Raw genomic sequence first — 19,136 nt, forward strand, 5'->3', positions numbered from 1 at the left:
ACACTATCATACTTTGTTTGTTTGTTTAGACTTCTACCGAGGGTGCCTCAATGCACATGACCAGACTCAAGTTCCTGCTAGATGAATACTCAGGCTGACCTGTGGAGTGTAAATTACCTTTCTGTCTATCATGATGCAGTGTCGACATTTTAAAATGATAATTTTTTCATCTCTATTTGGAAAAGGAGAACATATAGCAAAAAAAAAAAAAGGTAGACGAGGTTCAATTCAGAGTTGTTTCAAATCATGATTTATAATAACCAACCTCAGATATGATCATTTTGCACCCTTAGAAAAAGTATAATGCTGACATCCATTTATTCTTTTCTTCAAGCTGCAGCTTTGTTAAGTAGATTCAAGTCATTTTTAAAAGATCCTCAAAAGTGCAGTGAAACAGCAGATTACTGTTTACTCACCAATCTGCCTGTAGAGCAATGTCCATTTTTTGTTCCATGCAAAGGCTATACAAGCAACACATGTAATGTTATTTCACCAAGAGATAAATACAGGTCATTTATTTTTTGTTTAACAGCGACACAAAGCCAAGTTATTTTTGGATGATTGGACGCACTTCTCTGAACTTGTCTGTGTTTCTTGTGGAACCAGGTTAATGTTTGGAATATCTAGGCAGAGGAAGATCTGGGTGCTTTTGTACAGCATTTTCCATATGCTTTCTAAACAGTTTATTCTATTTTTAATGCCTGTATTGACAACTTGAGTATGCGAGTAAAGAGTGGACATTGTTATTTATTTTACAACTTCAGTATAAGGAAAAATAACAATACATGAAGGAACCCCTGCCAAGGATATAACTAATACATTCCATGTGTGAGTACCATAAAAAAGCTGGTTATGAACTAAATTACTAGCAAATTGTAACAGATGTCAAATGCATTGTTTTGTCAAAATTAGATATAAAAAAGGAACACTCTTTTACTTTAAACTGTGCTTTAAAAAGTAAAAATCAAACGCGCAAAAAGTTGAGAAAATCTTCCTTAAACTAAAAACTTGAATGAATTAATCAAAATGATTCTTAAAAACAAAACATAAAAAATATATGAAGACGCCATTACCTTCAAATTCCAACCAACAGTAAACAAATGTGTACCATGATTTTAATTTGGGGATCAAATTCAGATGGACTGTTCCTAATTTATTGTATTCATTCTGCACCAACAGAATATAATACTGGATATTAAAGTAAAAATATCAGTTGTAATAAAGTATATTTCTCTGTTAGAGAATGAAATAGTCTGTTCAATATCTGGGACTGTGAAAGAACTGCTGTGCCTGAGCAATGACGGATCTGGATTGCATCAGCAGGTTGAGTTTTCTCCTGCTCAGTGGGTGTGGTAACCCTGACTAAAAGGGCAGGAAAGACCGTCATCAGATAATCATCTCACGCAGTACATCAAGATCTTAATATGCCTATTGAACATAGTAAGAATTTACGGCCACTTATGATGCCAAGATATGTAACGATCAAGGTGTGTGCTATATATTATTGTTAGCTTTGTTTTGAACAATCACACTAAATCTCTTTATACCTTCTGTATACCTCCCCATAGTGTTCCAAGCACTTCACTATATTGTCTAGATATTCTTTTAACCCAGCCATGCTTTTAGACATCTGGATTGCAATCCACCTGCCAGCATTAATGGTTTAGGAATATCTGTTTGCTATTGATAACTCAGAGAGCAGTGTCTGGATAGCTAGAACTAATGGTACATGGGCTTAATCCCTTGGGTGGTCATTTATTTTTAACAGCAATAAAATATTAAGATGTAAAAAAGCCTAGTTTCCATAATTAAACAAGCAGTCTTAAAGGAATACTCTATACTCTCCATGTTTGCATATATATATATATATATATATAATGTATTATATTTTCCCTCTGTGTGTATTTTTAGTCATATGTTTCTACTGTTTGTTTGTGAATATTGGCCATGTTTAAGTCATCACATCACATTTTACCTTTGGGCCCTAAGCAAATGAAGAATGCAGAAACAGTAATATGTGATGATTGAGACGCACATTATGGGATAATAAACACATACACAAATCAATATTATGCATACACTGTATAAAGAATTCCTCTAACATTTTGCTTCCTCCTCTTCTTCCAGCAAGGTCCCCAGAAGTCAAGCTACAGAGAAAATAATACTTATACTTGTGTTTTCTCAGCTTTGCCAGTTCCAGTTCGACATGAATGACTGGCATATAACCTACTGTAAGACTTAGGGCCCCCTAACCACCAAGCGCATTTTCTCCAAGTTGACAGAGTACCCTGGGGCACAACAGACATATCATTAACACATACAATCAACCCGGGAGGTTACCCACTTCTGTTTGTTCAACCAGTACTGCTGGAATCATCATGCATCATATTATTATTATTATTATTATTATTTTCATAGCAGATGCCCTTATCCTGGGCGACTTACAGTCATAAGCAAATACATGGCACATTACATTAGACTGTCACAGTGATAGAGGCTCCAATTAACAAACTCCAACATGATGACTTCAGACTTGTAACAGAAAACCTTCAGAAGCTTGAAACAAAGATCAGTTGACCCTAAAAATAGAAGGCACATTTACAGCCAAGTGTTACATTACCAAAGCTCATGTATTGTTTGTACTGAACTATATCAAAATGCATGGCAATGCTCAGAAAAAAAATCCAAAGATATCAAATTCAGTGTTATGTGTTTTAGAAAACTGTGTTGTGTATCTATGAAGGGTTTATTGAATGATTGTTCTCCCATTTAGGATTATTGAATAATTGCCTCATTAGATCACTTCCTCGTATGATATGTAAATCACAGATAAACTTACCTGGGCGTTGCCGTTACAATCCAGTTGCAACCCTATCCTCCACCTCCAACTTCCACCTCAATGCAGACAGTCCCCTTGCATCGTCAGATCAGTTCCTCTTTCAGAGGGCGGTGGCTGCTGCTTCTCCCCTTAACAGGCGGGATCAGCAGCCAAATTGTCTGTAATCACCTCTCACCATGCCCATACAAGCAGTCATGATCCCTAGTGATTACCCTAGTGATTACCAGTATTATTAGACTTACTGACTGACCCTGACTGAAGTACTAATGCTTCAAAGTTCAATGTTAACACTACCCTTTCATGTCCTTTATACTGTACAGACTCTTCATCTACTCCCTAAACATACTGTAGAAATCCAAGAGACCTGCATTGGAAGTGCAAATTGCTAATAATTATTACTCTTTTTAACAATAATATTGTGTTTGTGCGATTTATTTGATTTCACAAACCTCTGCTTGTTTTATTAAATGAATGACAGTTAAAAAAAACCAAAAAAAACACAAAACAAATAACCAAAACAAAAAAAAAAAATGTATTCAAATAATGTAGTACCGATACCCATCATGAAACGATCCTCACATTAGATGAATATCTGCAACACATTATGCAAAAAATCTTGTTATTACTCAGTTGTTATTTTAAACAACAATAAAAGAAACAAAAATATATTACTGCTTAGATTTGTCTTTTAATTCAATTTTCAGTACAACCTATTCATTTTAGGATGACAACATATAAACTTTTTGTAAATGCTTTTCAACAAGGCAATGAATTGCATGGTAGCGAAACTGATTAAAACATACTATACAAAAACATATTACTGCTTAGATTTGCCTTTTAATTCAATTTTCAGTACAACCTGTTCATTTAGGATGATAACATATTATTTGTTTATTTAGCAGATGCCTTTATCCAAGGCGACTTACTGAGACTAGGATGTGTGAACTATGCAACAGCTGCAGAGTCACTTACAATTACGTCTCACCCGAAAGATGGAGCACAAGGAGGTTAAGTGACTTGCTCAGGGTCACACAATGAGTCAGTGGCTGAGATGGGATTTGAACCAGGGACCTCCTGGTTACAAGCCCCTTTCTTTAACCACTGGACCACACAACCTCCTTATATAAACTTTTTGTAAATGCTTTTCAACAAGGCAATGAATTGCATGGCAGCGAAACTGATTAAAACATACTATACAAAAATATATTACTGCTTAGATTTGTCTTTTAATTCAATTTTCAGTACAACCTATTCATTTTAGGATGACAACATATAAACGTTTTATAAATACTTTTCAACAAGGCAATGAATCGCATGGTAGCGAAACTGATTAAAACATACTATACAAAGTTGACATACAAATAAAATAAAATTAGATCAAATAAGCAGTCCAAACAGCAGTGCTCAGTTTCTGCCATAGAACTGTCAGTACTGTCAAGCATGTGTCATGTTTGGCATTTTTAAGAACAGCAATATTACAGAGAATGTCATTTACAAGAAAGCTACTTCCAACAATGCTATGGCAGAGTCGGATTAAAAGCACGTAAAGTGGAAAGAACTTGATGTGCTCTGAAGTAGTACAGAAATAAGTAAGCATTTGAATGTAATTGAAATACATTTGTTTCCAGAAAAAAAAATCATAGTATATAATTTTATTTTTTGCATTAAATAATATATAAGCCTAAAATGACAAAGTGTAGGCCTTATTCACAAAACGAGCAGTTTATTTAAAGCTTGTTTTGATTAAATAAATAGGGTTTAGTATTCACCCACACCAAAATTGTCTTGATGAAGATCTGGTTTGCACTGAAAGCTCATCGTGTCAGTTTATTGCTCTTTGGTCAATACATTTTTTTATGGCTCATATTAGCAAGGTGGAGTGAGTTCAATATCTTTCTCAATATATTATTTCATGAAATCTTTCGCAGCTATTTGTAAAGAGTTTTTTCTGAAGTTTAAAAAAACAAGGTGGTGGTGGCAATAGTGCATTTGTTACATCTGATGCCCTATAACTTACATTTTACCATGCACTGTACCAAATAGGCAACACATAATGTACTATATATGAAAGTGGAGGCTTAAGGGCTGGTTTAAAATCACACAAAGTTGCAGAGGGTGATAAAGCAACGTGATACACCAATGTGTATTCCAGGGTTAAACAAACTGTACACACAGCTACAGATATATTTTTTTGTCCCAAAAAGAAGTTACATATTAGTAACAGACGTTCCCGCCACTGCTGTAAATATAAAAGCATTATCATGAAAAAGTGCGACATGCTTACAGATGGACAGGTTCTTCAGGCAGATACTGTATGAACACATAATGACAGGAGACAGGCACCTCCACCTCCTCATGATAATTTATCAGCATTTCTCAAGATATACAGCTATAGGATATGGATTCCCAGCAGGGGATAATAAAACAAGATGTAACTTTTTTGGCACACCTAATTTATAATTCACGTCATTATAGTTCAAAGGGTGCTTCAAGAAAAGTGTAAAACATCCCAAATAAAAAAAAAGCTAATCTTAGATCTTAATTAGCCCTTTTTAAGAAATAAGTATGCACTTTTTACAAATACATTGAGTGTTTTGGCGCAGGTAATTACATTTGCATGTACAACTTCCACTCAAAAGTGAATACTAAAAGCAAGCAAACAGAGATCAATAACACAAACACAGTCAAAGTGGTTTATGTTGACCCTAAAATAAGAGCCTTTGGAATATTTCAAGTAAATCCTCTTATAAGTCCACTGTTAATTCTAAGTGTAATTCTAAGAAATCCTACTTCAGTGTCACCCAATATACTGCGGGATATAGAACAATGTAAAACTATTTCAATGTAATGTAAACAAGGTATTCAGAAAAAAAAAACAAAGATGCTACTGCTGCAGAAGTCACAGGACCTACAAATGAATACCCTTCAACCCCGGTCAAGATTCTATGATCACGTTACCCTCCGCAATTATTTGGAAAGGATGCAGTATACATAATTATCACATAGGCAAGACTGTTGAGTTATTCCGGATAAGAGCTTCGCCCTGCGTTTGTTGGGAGAATAATGATGCTTGTTGAAGGAGAGAATACCCAGCAGCAAATGCAGTCTGTTTCTAGCTGCTGGGTGTGCTGTTCTTCCACAAAAATCAAGACTCTCCCGACAAACGCAGAAGCTGCAATTTTGAATGGCTTTATCTCTTTGTGTATTCTTTGCGAAAAGAACAATCTCTTCTGCGGCACATTTTAATTGTGCTCCTCTACTAGCGTACTGAAACAATGTTTGTGAAAAATTAAACGCTTTGCTTCCAGTGTGTCTTCAATGGTTACATTCATGTGGAAGATGTTTTTTTCCTAAAGGAAGAGCTCATCAGCAGGCTGCTCATGTAAAACCAATTCTTCATGTATAATTCAACAGAAATCTACAGACTCTTGAATGCTTCCGTTAGTCCACTCCATTGAGGTTGGCTCAGGGATTTCTGCACAGTTTAACTTTCCATTGACTTCACTCAGAAGACGGTAGGAGTAATTATTCAGAGAACGGGAGGTCTCATTATTATGCCTGCATTTTCCAGAAATCCGGATCATGTTGCCAATGGTAATGGTTAGCAAAAGTAGCCCCAAGATGGCTGTGATAATTATCCAGGTTGTCCTAGAAAAACCATCAGAAAGAATGTTTTTTGTTATTTTTGTTGATTATTTTCCTATAATAATTGTTAGTCACTTTCTGTGCTCAGTGCTTTCAGATATGGTACAAAGTGTTCCAAAACATCACTGTGCAAGTAGCAATTGCAACCATAGTAACATAACTCAATCACTCTAATGCATTTAAAGATGCAGTTCTTGAGAGCCTGCCATTACAGCTTTTGGTTTCCAGAGTTTAGATCTGCACTTTGAAAGGATGACAATTCCATGTTAAAGTGATGCGACCATAAAACAAAAAATGGTTTCATATTTCAAAAACATATCCATCTCTAGTTTTACTAAAGTGTAAATATTTATGCATGCTGTATTTTTTTTTATCTTGGTTTGTACTTACTTTACAGCCATTTCAAAAGTTAGTTTAAAAAAATAAAAAAAACACAAAAACATTCTTAGCACTCTGAATTCCATACATTTCAGGGATCAATTTAACAGTTACATATTTGTAAGCATGTTACATATTGACTCTATGGGTGTGTCATACCCAGTTACAAATAATATTTTCATGAGAATAAAGTAAAATATTTCCAGTGATTTATAATTATGTTTTTAATAATTCCTGTTTTCAAACTTTCTCTGCTAAGCCAACACTTCTGCAATAAAAAATGTGACTTTCTTACTAGAGTATGGTACAAAAATACCAGCTCATATGTCTGATGTTTTTTTTTTTTAAAAAAATTAGAAATTAAGAAATAAATAAAGTCATCTTTTAAAAATAAACAAATAAGGTGTGAAGTGAGTGCTGGTCTTCTACTAACATGTAATATTGCTCTTTGACCGAAGCACCTGAAGTGAATGTTGTGAACTCTTTGGAGTTGAGCAAGGCCTTTGACCATTCTGAGGACACTGCTGACCTCATTATTGATATTTAACCACATCATCTCAATTCATATTCAAGTTATTTCAAAAGGTTGGCAATTTTGTCATTGAGCACTGCAGTGATTGTAACTTACTCTGAAAAATAAGTTTGTTCTTGTGAAATAACGTCCCGCTTCCATGACTCAAATATGTGGGTGGCCAGGCAGTGACTGGCTGTAAACAGAGATTTAAGACAATTTAAGTAACAAGGAATAGGCAGTAAATCGTGATTTAGTAAATGTTTTGAAACGTACATGGAATCATCATATATCCTTGAGTAAAAAAGCTGCCTATAAGCTGTAACTATTACTTGTGAGAGGGGTCAAACCATCTCAAATCAATGGATAGCTCCTGGGTCACCACTTGCAAATGTGAAAGAATTATCGGTGGTTGTCAATCATCATATTACAATCCCTAAAAATCACATCTCGGTCTCCTGCAGTTCAATGTACACATGTATGAGGCTGAATTATGAAATGTGTGCAATGTGCATAATCAGTCCCTGCTTATCTGATATGTCACACCTCCCCGTAACACAGCCATAAAACCCAAATAGTGTTCCATATTTCATAATTCAGCCTTTTTTAAAAAAAAAAATATCACTATATAATGAATATATAGTAGAAGAAACACATTTCGCAATGGTTAGGAACTGTTGTGTTTTTGGACATTGTGTTACCGAGATGCACCAGCATGATCAGTGCTCATGCCTACCTCTCTGCAAGGTCCTGTTCGTTTCATATGTGATGTTACAGCTTCCTGTCACGGGGTCGCAGAGGCACATGCTCTCACACTGGCATTCCTGTTTGCAGTCTTGCCCGTAAAAATCTAACGGACATTCTTTAAAATACAGTGGAAAAAGAATTTGTGTTTTTTATTATTAATAATATTAGGTGCGAATGTGCAAAAATGTACACCCCTTAAGGTGCAATACATGACCATCTAATCTGATGTGTAATAACCCCACAATTCTCTTTGTTATATGCAATATACGCACATATGTCATACTTCAGAGTTGTACATACAGCTATAGCCAAAAGTTTTGCATCACCCTATAGAATTAACACATTTTGCTTCATAAAGTCAAATGAAACCTGATGAATAATGTTACATTAGCATACTGAATTACATACTGCTTTGTAGCTCTTGTGGTAACATGACTGACAGTCAAGGCTGGTCAGGAGCAGCAAAACACACCTCATACTGTTCAATTAAATGTTTGAAAAAATGATTTAAATAGAATGTGCTTATTTAATCCTTTTTGACAAACACAAACAACAATACACTGGATGATCCTTTATTCTACAATTGTCTGTGCTTTATATTGCATTATTTATGTTTGGTTGTCTTGACTACCAAACCATTTGAAAAAAAAATGTTTCTGAACTCAAAACAACAAAACTGTTTAAAATTATTATTAACTATTTTTTTAGATTTATTTTAGTGTGCCCAATTAATTTTACCCCTGATTTTCTGTTCAATTTGAAATGTCCAATCACCCCCCCCCCCCCCGCCCCCAAATGATTGATAATCCACACAACAACATTTTCTGGTTTAGAGTTAAAACTTAAAAATGAACTTGGTATGAAATATCAGAGTAATCCTAATTAATATGGTCTTCTTGTTTAGGTTCACATGGTATTATTTTCTGCTTCCGTCATCATTTCCTAGTGTTGCATTTGGACAGGTTAATACTTATACTGGTGTATGACATACTTGGAGGCTAGACATGATTTTAAGAGCTCTATTGAGGCCCCAGAGTGTTTTCAACTGAGTTTTTAAAAGTCACCATTAAATGATCAAAATGGTCAAGATAACTTGAGGGTTTAAATTCTTATTATCTACAGTATGGTAATACAAAGAGAACAGGCAATATAGACAATTAAATAAAATGTATACAATGTCTATTACCCTCGCTGCAGTTAGTGTCCATCCATCCAGCATCACAGACACAGCCATCTGTTTAAAGAAAAGAAAAAGAGAAGGTTGTAGTTAAAGCAATCTTAATTTTTAAAGCCAGTAGTAATTCTCATTTTGGCTGTGAGATTCTGAAGATAGGGGTTAAAAAAGAAGGGATATAAATACTCAACACCACTAGATCCTTATATACATCCATACTCTTTGGAGCACATGGGACATACATGTCAGATAAATTCTTAACCTCTGATCTGTTGCCCCCAGAACAATGGACATTTACCTGGGTTGTTGAGAAACCATACATTTACAATAGATCAATTAATGATTTGAAAGTGTTTTTAATTTGATGTGCTTCAAAAGTGGTACAGGCACCACGTGACGCTTACTTGCAGTACACATGCCATGTGAGCCACAGCCTGCAGGTTCACATTCAGGTAGGTTACAAGCAGGACCTTTCCAGTTGGCTGTGCATTGGCATTCTCCCAGAACACACTGACCATGCCCACTGCAGTTGGCAGGGTCGCACTGCGGCTCATGCACACACAGGACAGTGGATACACTTCGAGGGCAACGCCACATGGGATCATCAACACTGAAAGCACAAAATTAGATCACAAAACAAACAGCAAAGAATAACACATGATGTACTCAGCTGTTACAGGTGACATAACTTCATCCAGAACTTGAAAAACACTCATCCTATAAGAAACCAAGCAGATGAACTCCTGATGCAAACTCCAAAAAACAGCAGATGTTGCACTGGCAATATTTCTTAGCAATACATTTCTATGTTAAGCCTGCCTGTGTTTAACTCGATTTGCAGCCACATCTAACAAGCTTACAACTTCCCAACTTTAAGGTTAGACACGGTTACACCTTGTTTTTAACTACTGTGTATATTTATGCTGATACCTCTTGCCATACTTGCATATTAGGAGAAACAGTAAAAGGATTAGACCTATTGCCATAGTGTACTACTCAAATATTATTATGCTGGTCATATATTTTGGTGCAATTATTATTATTATTTTTTTTTTTATAAAATTTAGTCGTTGCCTATTATTTTTATTATTATTTTCTCCCAATTTGGAATAGCCAATTATTTTATTATGCTCAGGTCACCGCTACCACCCCTGCGCTGACTCGGGAGGGGCGAAGATGAGCACACACTGTCCTCCGAAGCGTGTGCCATCAGCCGACTGCTTTTTTTCACACTGCGGACTCACCTTGCAGCCACCCAAGAGCTACAGCGTCGGAGGACAACGCAGCTCTCGGGCAGCTTACAGGCAAGCCCGCAGGCGCCCGGCCAGACTACAGGGGTCGCTGGTGCACGGTGAGCAGAGGACACCCTGGCCGACCTAGCCCTCCCTCCCCCCGGGCGGCGCTCGGCCAATTGAGCGCCGCCCCCTGGGAGTTCCCGTCCTCGGTCGGCAAAGGAATAGCCTGGACTCAAGCTTGCGACGTCCAGACTATAGGGCTCATCCTGCACTCCACGCGGAGCGCTTTTACTGGATGCGCCACTCGGGAGCCCTTTTATTATTATTTATTAAATATTTATTTTACTTTATAAATAACATACACGCAATCTTATAACACAAACATTCTCAAATATACTGTATAACTTTAATATTCATACAACGATAAATCTAAACCCGCAACCCATACTTTGCGATCGTTATTACATAACAGGAATAATATGCTAACACACTTTTCAAAAAGTTACTGCAATAAGCCGACAGTATATCTATTTTTGTAATTAATTTATCAACGGGCCCTATTGATTATAATGAGTTAAAGATTTAGGAATAGCTCCAGAGTGAATTCTTGCAAGAGAGAAAGTAATTCTTCTATTGCTTTCTACCTACCAGTGATCTGATGGGTAACTTGCAAGAGATCCATTTAAAACAAGAGTGGCAGAACCTCCACCATCAAGATTAATGGCATTAACAACGCCAAGACTTTTCAAAAACGTTGCCATCTCCCACAGGTTCATCCTGTAAGGGAAACACAGCAGTATGATTCTATGGAAGTGGAAGACACAACAAATACCAGGCAGGGAGCACACAATGTCTATCTGAAATACACAGAGAATAAATATCCTTACTAAAGGATGCTAGCATGAGACCTAAAATATTACAATCATTTAAAATATTTTACATTTTAAAATACAGGCGTGTGCAGTTAATTTTCTATAGGTAATAAATTATATATATTATATATATATATATACAGTTTACATACCTCAATGGAAATTTATAATTCCTAGAAATTTCTCGAAAACAAATAATTATAGGAAAAATCATTTGTAGCAAAAGTTTTGCTTTTGTGGATGAGAAAAAAAAGTTACAAGAAATAGATGTCTACAATTATTTATTTCAGCAACGGTTTTTGCAAAACTCCAAAAATGCTAATTCAAAAGCATTCATACCCTGACAAGGAAAATAAAATTAATATCTAGGAGGCACCTTTAGCAATAATAACCTCTTTTAAACGATTAGGATATTTGTCAATGATCTTTTGGCATGATTCTTTAGTGATTTTTGACCATTCTTCAATGCAAAATTGTTCCAGTTCATTCAAATTCCAAGGACTTCTCTTGTGCACAGCCTTCTTCAACTCATACCAAAGATTCTCAATGGGATTTAGATCGGGACGTTGACTAGGACATTCCAGAACCTTGATTTTCTTCTTTAACCATTCTGAAGTAGATTTTGGTGTGTGCTTTGGATTGTTGTTATGTTGGAATGTCCAGTTGCACTTTAAACCACGTTTTCAGATGACTGGCCAATATCTTTTGGTTTGCTATGGAATCCATTTTGCCATGTATTGGAACTACATTTCCTGTGCCAATAGAGGAAAACCAGCCCCATAGAAGGATATTACCACCTCCATGCTTGACAGTAGGTATGGTGTTCTTTTCTTTGTACACCTCACCAGACTTTCTGCAAACGTAATGACTATCAGCGTGACCAAATAGCTTGATTTTTGTTTCATCACTCCACAAAACCTTTGACCAGAACTCATATCTATCATTCAAATGCTGTTTTGCAAACTTTAAGCGACTGTCCTTGTGACATTTTCCTAAGAGTGGCTTTTTCCTTGGCCTGTGACCAAATAATACTAGACCTACGGTTGAAATGGAAACCCCAGTCCCACTTTAAGCCAATTCACTTTGAATATCTTTGGCAGTCAATCTCGGATTGTTATTAACCTTCCTCACAATTCTTCTACTTGTTCATGGTAAAAGATCCTTTCTTCTGGACCGAGGGAGCTTTGTGACAATACCATGAGCCTTGTAATTCTTGATAATAGAAACAATAGTTGAAATTGGGTTATGTAAACCATTGACTACAACTGTATGTATGTATGTAATAATAATAATTTATTTATATTTATATATATATATATATATATATATATATATATATATATATATATATATATATATATATATATATATACACACACACACACACATATATATATACACACACACATATATATTATATATATACACATATACATACATATATATATATATATATATATATATATATATATATATATATATATATATATATATATATATATATACACACACACACACACACACATATATATACACACACACACACACACACACATATTTGGATAGGTTAATAATGTAAATGTTTTATTAGTGTGGAAGGTGAGGAGTAGTGGAATGATTGTACTTGTAGGTTATATATCATAACCTAATTCTTGATTTATTTGATAATTATAAGACCCCATTTTTTAATTCGTATAATAATAATAATAATTATTATTATTATTACAATACTTACCTTTTAATATGTACTGAAGTGGGATGTTGAAGTGACCAAAAAAATTAGACCTGCACTGAAGATAATATTTCTGGTATATTTATCAAGAGACTTATTTATCTTAACAGGTAAGAAACTATTTTTTAGCACAGACTCCATGAAGCCATTCAGTCATAAAAGGCAGTCATCTTAAAATACAGCAGGTACTTTAACATTTATTTACTAACAAGCAGCGCTCACCCCTTGTTTAAGAATACAGCTCCTTTGTCTTACCCTCTGTCACCTGTCTGTCCATCAAAATGGATTAAAATCAGCTGTCCTTTGTTGTCATGTCCAACTGCAGTTCTTGCAGACACTACATTCACAAATTTGTCAAAGGTCCCTAAAAAAAAAATATATATATATATTTTATTTTACATTGAAGTGTCATTTTTTTTGTAAAATAAAAAACAAGATTATCACAAACATCTTGCAAATGAAGTTGGTGCACTGCACAAAATGTTTCAAGCACTGTTACAATGTGAAATACTGTAATGAAAAGAAGGGTTCACCTGTCTCCTGAGTCTTCTCGCATTCTGCTGCTTTGCTCTCATTAATGTAAATGTTCCCATTTCTGAGGAGCCACACCACGCCACTAACTAACTGAACGAAAGGGTTCTTCTCATCGAGGACATCATCTTCAGACAGATAACTGTGATGAAAGACAAAACAAAACAAAACTAGAACATGGTGAATAAAAACAAAGCATCTCCAGGAGGCACAATGTTAGTGGCATATCTGACCAAATGGTTTGTAAAATGAATACATATCGATATGGCCATTGCTTAAAACAATGTGGCAGTAAAACAGTTAATCCCTACTGTATGATGGAGCATTATTGAGAGATACAAACTCTGGAATATATTCAATTGATCTACACATTTCCAGATCTAAATACCACCACACAATAATTAATAAAGATCCCAATGTTATGAAAAATCAAACATCCAAGAGGTATTTCGATCTGCAGCTTTTAGGTTTACTAAACGGACTCCACTATCTTGAAGTGTGAGGTCTGTATCATCGTGTGGCAGGAATGGCTGAGGGGTCTGACGTCACGGCAGAAGAAGGGACAACCAAAAACAAAAGGTATGGTGCAGTGGCGCGGGCGCCGTTTTATTTAACGCAAACAAAAATAAATAAAATATTCAAACAGAAAACACTTTGCTCAAAGAGCAAAAATAAAAGGTTAAACAAAAACAAATCACGAACACAAAATAAACAATAAATAATACGATCCCAGGTCAGGCTGGGCAGTTGCTGTCACTGTTCCTGGAATCTTTACGTTTTGTTTTATTTCTCTCATCTCGTTCTCGCTCTCTCCTTCCAACACCCCACCCCGAGCTAGAGAGCTGCATGCTTTTTATAACAGGTGACCATCTCCCGATTAGCAACAAATTAAATCACCCAATTAATTCGGGAGATGGCCACCTTCTGCACGAGTTTAAATTATTACTCCTGGCAGAGGACGAGCACCGATCTCGCCTCTGCCAGGACACGTTTTAAAAATAAACAAAACAATAACACGGCGCTACGCCGTCATAAATATAATACAATAAAAATAAATAAACAATACAAAACCATCTGCACAGGGGCGGAGGGGGAGACCCCGATCTAAAAATAAATAAACAATACCATTAAACAGCAGGGCTTTTCTTCCGCCCTGCTACACATGCATATGAGAATTTATACACTGAAGCGGCTGGGTTACAAAAACACATACCCTGTATATTTTTATTTATATATATATATATATATATATATATATATATATATATATATATATATATATATATAAAACAATACTGATTGCAAGAATACAGTACTTTAATGATGGTAAATAACTATTCAACAGCATACTAGAACAATTACATTCTAGTCTAATTACTTTGCAACAACTACTTTAGTAGCTTTAAATGTAATTTTATTTTTTTGTTCACCTTTCATTAACATTTTAATGCTTACAATTCTTTCTGCTCCCAAAATACTGAATACAATTATTATTTTAGTGCATCTGTATCAGAATGAATCTGACTTATTTCGGGTACTTCCTGATTAAAACAAATATTGGTTGATGCAATGAAATTTCAACTTTGCTAGCTTCACCTGCATCGTACTACCAGTTCTACTAGACCAGGTTCTGTAAAAGGTCACAGTATCATGCAATAACATTTTTTTTCTAATGAGATCTGCATAATGAATGGGAGTGAAGGTCTGGCAAAATGTATGGAATTACTTGTTTTCTACAACCCTATGGACTGAGAAGTGTGCACAAACAACATGATAAAATGCTTTCCCTACATTACAGCAACAAGATCATATTCCCATGAGAACATACTGTACTTATGTAGATTATGCAATGTCTGCTGTAGATATTTGTGAAAAATGGAGATTATAAATAACCTTTTTACAATCATACTTTATTACTACATTATTATCTAGAACAAACGTTATATTTTAATCTTTATTATCTGCAGGTTTTATGTGTGTCTGTTTCTGCTAGCAGGACAGCAAGCCGGGGGGATACAATCTCGATGACATTTAAACTATCCAAACACAAGCATCATGTGGAAAAGAATGTATCCTATATGTATCCTTAGTTAATGTTCACAACATATACATAAAAAGCAGAAGCTGAAATGTGCCTGTGAAACTGTCAGAAGGGTTAAGGGGGTGGAAGGATGTGCCATTACCTATTACAACTTCACATCACTGGCGCTACACAACTTACAATTCATGTATTTAAATGCTTTTATTTATTTAAGGAAACATACATTTGTTTCCCGGAATAAAATGAGACATTTACTTTATGGGCCGACCTACTGTACGTGCTTCAGCATTTTATTTTCAAATGCTGAATCGGACAGCTAGTAATACTAAAAGGAACTTACACAATTCCATGACAAACATTTCAACTAGAATTCCTTCACAACATTCTATGATATTAAGAAAGACTGCTAGTTGAAGCGGTTGTCATAGGATTTTAAAATTATTACTACATATACTACCATTGGGTGTTTTATAGTTATGGATGTATCTAATTGCTCCACTAAAATAAGCTATCGGCTCAGCACCGGCCAAACTCTGCAAGAGTGGCTCTCCTTGTGGAGAAAGTTTGGACACCCATGAAGAAAACATATTATGTAAAGATTCAATATCATGTGCTTACCCAAAGACCAATGTACCATCCTTCTTGATCCCAAACTGAGCATTCTGAATTCCTTTGCTATTTTGAACCAAATTCCCATCGCTCACAATATTTCCAAGGCACTGTTTTATTTGGGTGTTAAAATAGCCGCCATTCTGGGCAACCAGACACTTTCTTGGTTTTGCGGTTTCTTCTACTGTAGCAGTACGGTATTTGGTACATCCTTGAGGTCCCCCAGGTTCCAAAACTGACACTGTTTTCAGAGGGTTTCTTACAACAGTTACATGGCCATAAACTGATTTTAATGTCCCACCTGCAACGGGAAACTTTGATACAAATACTCTGGTAGTAGCTACAGGAAAATCAGCAGTTTTATCACTTGTCCAGGTTTCATAAGTCACATTGCCATGAATGACAGGCTGGCAGTCTCTCACATATCTGTTGTGGTGTTGAGGCCCATGTCCCTGTGAGAGGGGGTAGGGCAACAGCAGGTCATCATTTAAGGAGTTTCTGAAAGATAAAAGTGTTGCTAGATAAGTCATGAATAGTATAGAGATTTAAAGCTAATATGATTGGGGACAAAAAGTATCAATAGCAATGAACAACTATGTTAAGGTATTTTATGGTAATTACAGAGGCAGCTTTGTAGTTTTCAGTCCCACTTTTCTCCTTATTTTGGACCCAAATGACAGTCACATGTTGTGAGTTTAAACTTTGGAAAACATGGAACTATTACCAATATTTCCTTTTGCTGTTGAGTTTCATAATGTCAACATTCTCTGCATATTTGAGTGGTAACTATATTCATGCACTGCTTGAAATGGGATACGCTGAGATACAGTCATGAACTAAATCTTACCGTTTAATAAATGGAGAAACAGGTTTGCATTGTGCATTTGTGGTTGCTCAAGATCTACTTTTGTGGTCAACATTATTTCAAAACATGTCAGCAACAATGAATAAACACACTTTCACCATTATTACTGATAATATTATTACATTTTTTTAAAATGTTTTTCTTAGCCTTCAACATACAATAGCAGCTTGCTATATAAATCACAAGTGTACCACTGTCCTGTCAATTAAAGAAAAATAATTTCTTATGTGGTGCGCAGAGGAAAACTATATATGGGAAGCAAACAATTCAGAGACACACTGGCTCCCGTTTACTTTTACTATGCAAATATTGATCAACACATGATTTGGTCCTATCTATTGCTGATCCAGACTTGAATCAATTCATACTGCCACACAGTGGCCGCTGGTGGGAAGTGATATTTTTCTCCACTGCAAAAACATGGCAGTACGCATAATTACAAAAAAGATCCAGAATGACACTGGATCTGACGGCACTGTAACACTGTATAAAAGTTATCCACAATGGAACACAGCACATTTTTTTTTTTAAACTGAGCACTACAAACTTTACTGCAGTTTCACACGCAGAGAAAGAAATCAACTGAGCAGCCCATGGGAATGGAATAAACAGTTAAACATAACAGAGATTAAAAATAAATAAGTTAGGCTAGTAGCCATGTAATTCTATTAAAAAAATGATCTCTAAAAATGATCAATTGAGGCAGGCAGTTTGGCAAAACTATGATATTCTCGGACTGTGGCAATCAGACAGCCCACGAACAGAGATACTATGGTTCACCATATTCCGATACTATCAATAACCTGTGCAAAAATAATGTTGGAAAATTAATTTTTGCAAGTTATAACAATTCCTTTTCAACACAGAAAACAAGTCTAAAATCAACCACTTTAGATTTTCTGTCAGAAGAGACATAAGTTGTTTTAGAAATCACACACAGACCCACTTATACACATAACTTTTTGACTAATTAACTTATCTTGTTTACAAAAATACAAATACTCGCAGTTTGTTAACTATAAACACATCTCCGGAAATAATGTCCTACAAAAAAGGCCATCACAAGATAATCATTAATGCAGTCATACTTCTCTAAACCAACTAAAATGTTCTTATGTTCTTAATACCACTTTCACACACAAATGCCACTACTGAGCCGTTTCAGAGACGTTAAAAAAAATGAATGTGTATATATATATATATATATATATATATATATATATATATATTAAAACGTAAACCACACGGAAGTTGATTTTTTGGTATTGAGCTGTAAGTTAGAGCCTTTCACTAAATACGTCTCAAAGTAGAATTTTAACTAAACCGACTATTAAGGCTACTTAAAATTATTGCTGAGTTTATTTTTTGTCACAATTAAAACTGTATTCACATTTTAAACCAAATGTGTTGTACATGTGCGGTACTGTTTGTTTTACCACACGTTAGTGCAAAGTTCAGAAGATACACACAATAAATGAAATAAAAGCACTTACCCAACATTTGATCCTTCAGAGCAACGTATAATAAGAAAACTCAGCAATGTTATATGAAACCTTAAAGATTGTTTAGCCATAAAGTAAATTAATATGGTTTCAAGTGTATTTTGACTACATACTCTCCAGCATCGGGCCATACGGGCATTAAATCACATGACACAAAACTGAGCTTACCCACGTGATCCAGTTCTGCAAACAGTAGGGCTAGGATACGTGGCCGTAATAAACATAGCCATTCAAAAATAACAAGGAAACATCCGACAGTGGAGTTTGCATGAGAAATAAACACATGACCATCGATAACAATGAATAATAAATAAATACTTAGGCCTTATACTGATAACACATTTAAATAGTTAAGACAAGTGATTATTTTAAGAACTGGATTTAAAAAGCCATCTATTTATTACTATTATTATTAGTAGTAGTCGCAGTCGTAGTAGTCGTATTTATTTATTTAT

The 19,136-nt window shown here is 35.3% G+C and overlaps 1 protein-coding gene across 3 annotated transcripts; it reads right to left on the minus strand.

Annotated features, from left to right (window-relative positions):
• Window positions 1–3,507: 3,507 nt before the first annotated feature.
• On the minus strand, window positions 3,508–19,052 carry nagpa (N-acetylglucosamine-1-phosphodiester alpha-N-acetylglucosaminidase). 3 transcript variants are annotated; one of them, XM_059012606.1, is made up of 11 exons: window positions 18,850–19,052; window positions 16,324–16,812; window positions 14,736–14,768; window positions 13,667–13,806; window positions 13,389–13,497; window positions 11,178–11,306; window positions 9,699–9,904; window positions 9,307–9,354; window positions 8,110–8,235; window positions 7,491–7,569; window positions 3,508–6,487 (listed from the first exon to the last, which is right to left on the minus strand). In XM_059012606.1, the coding sequence occupies exons 1-11, from the start codon at window positions 18,909–18,911 to the stop codon at window positions 6,247–6,249; spliced, it is 1,662 nt and encodes a 553-aa protein (XP_058868589.1). In that variant the 5' UTR covers window positions 18,912–19,052; the 3' UTR covers window positions 3,508–6,246. The 3 variants fall into 3 exon arrangements, with proteins under 3 accessions (XP_058868589.1, XP_033849190.3, XP_033849191.3); XM_033993299.3 differs by lacking the exon at window positions 18,850–19,052 and adding an exon at window positions 18,673–18,838; XM_033993300.3 differs by lacking the exons at window positions 14,736–14,768; window positions 18,850–19,052 and adding an exon at window positions 18,673–18,838.
• Between the last annotated feature and the right edge of the window lie 84 nt (window positions 19,053–19,136).

Source organism: Acipenser ruthenus, chromosome 3, assembly GCF_902713425.1.
Source record: "Acipenser ruthenus chromosome 3, fAciRut3.2 maternal haplotype, whole genome shotgun sequence".
NCBI classification, from domain to species: domain Eukaryota; kingdom Metazoa; phylum Chordata; class Actinopteri; order Acipenseriformes; family Acipenseridae; genus Acipenser; species Acipenser ruthenus.

What these genes read in the sequence shown, in the direction of transcription:
- nagpa (XM_033993299.3), bottom strand. Translation starts at nt 18,812, where the DNA reads ATGGCCCGATGCTGGAGAGTATGTAGTCAAAATACACTTGAAACCATA. An exon ending in ACATGGCATGTGTACTGCAA is followed by an intron (nt 9,355 to 9,698) that starts GTAAGCGTCACG and finishes TTCTTTAAACAG; the next exon opens with ATGGCTGTGTCTGTGATGCT. An exon ending in GAACAGGACCTTGCAGAGAG is followed by an intron (nt 7,570 to 8,109) that starts GTAGGCATGAGC and finishes CTCTGTTTACAG; the next exon opens with CCAGTCACTGCCTGGCCACC.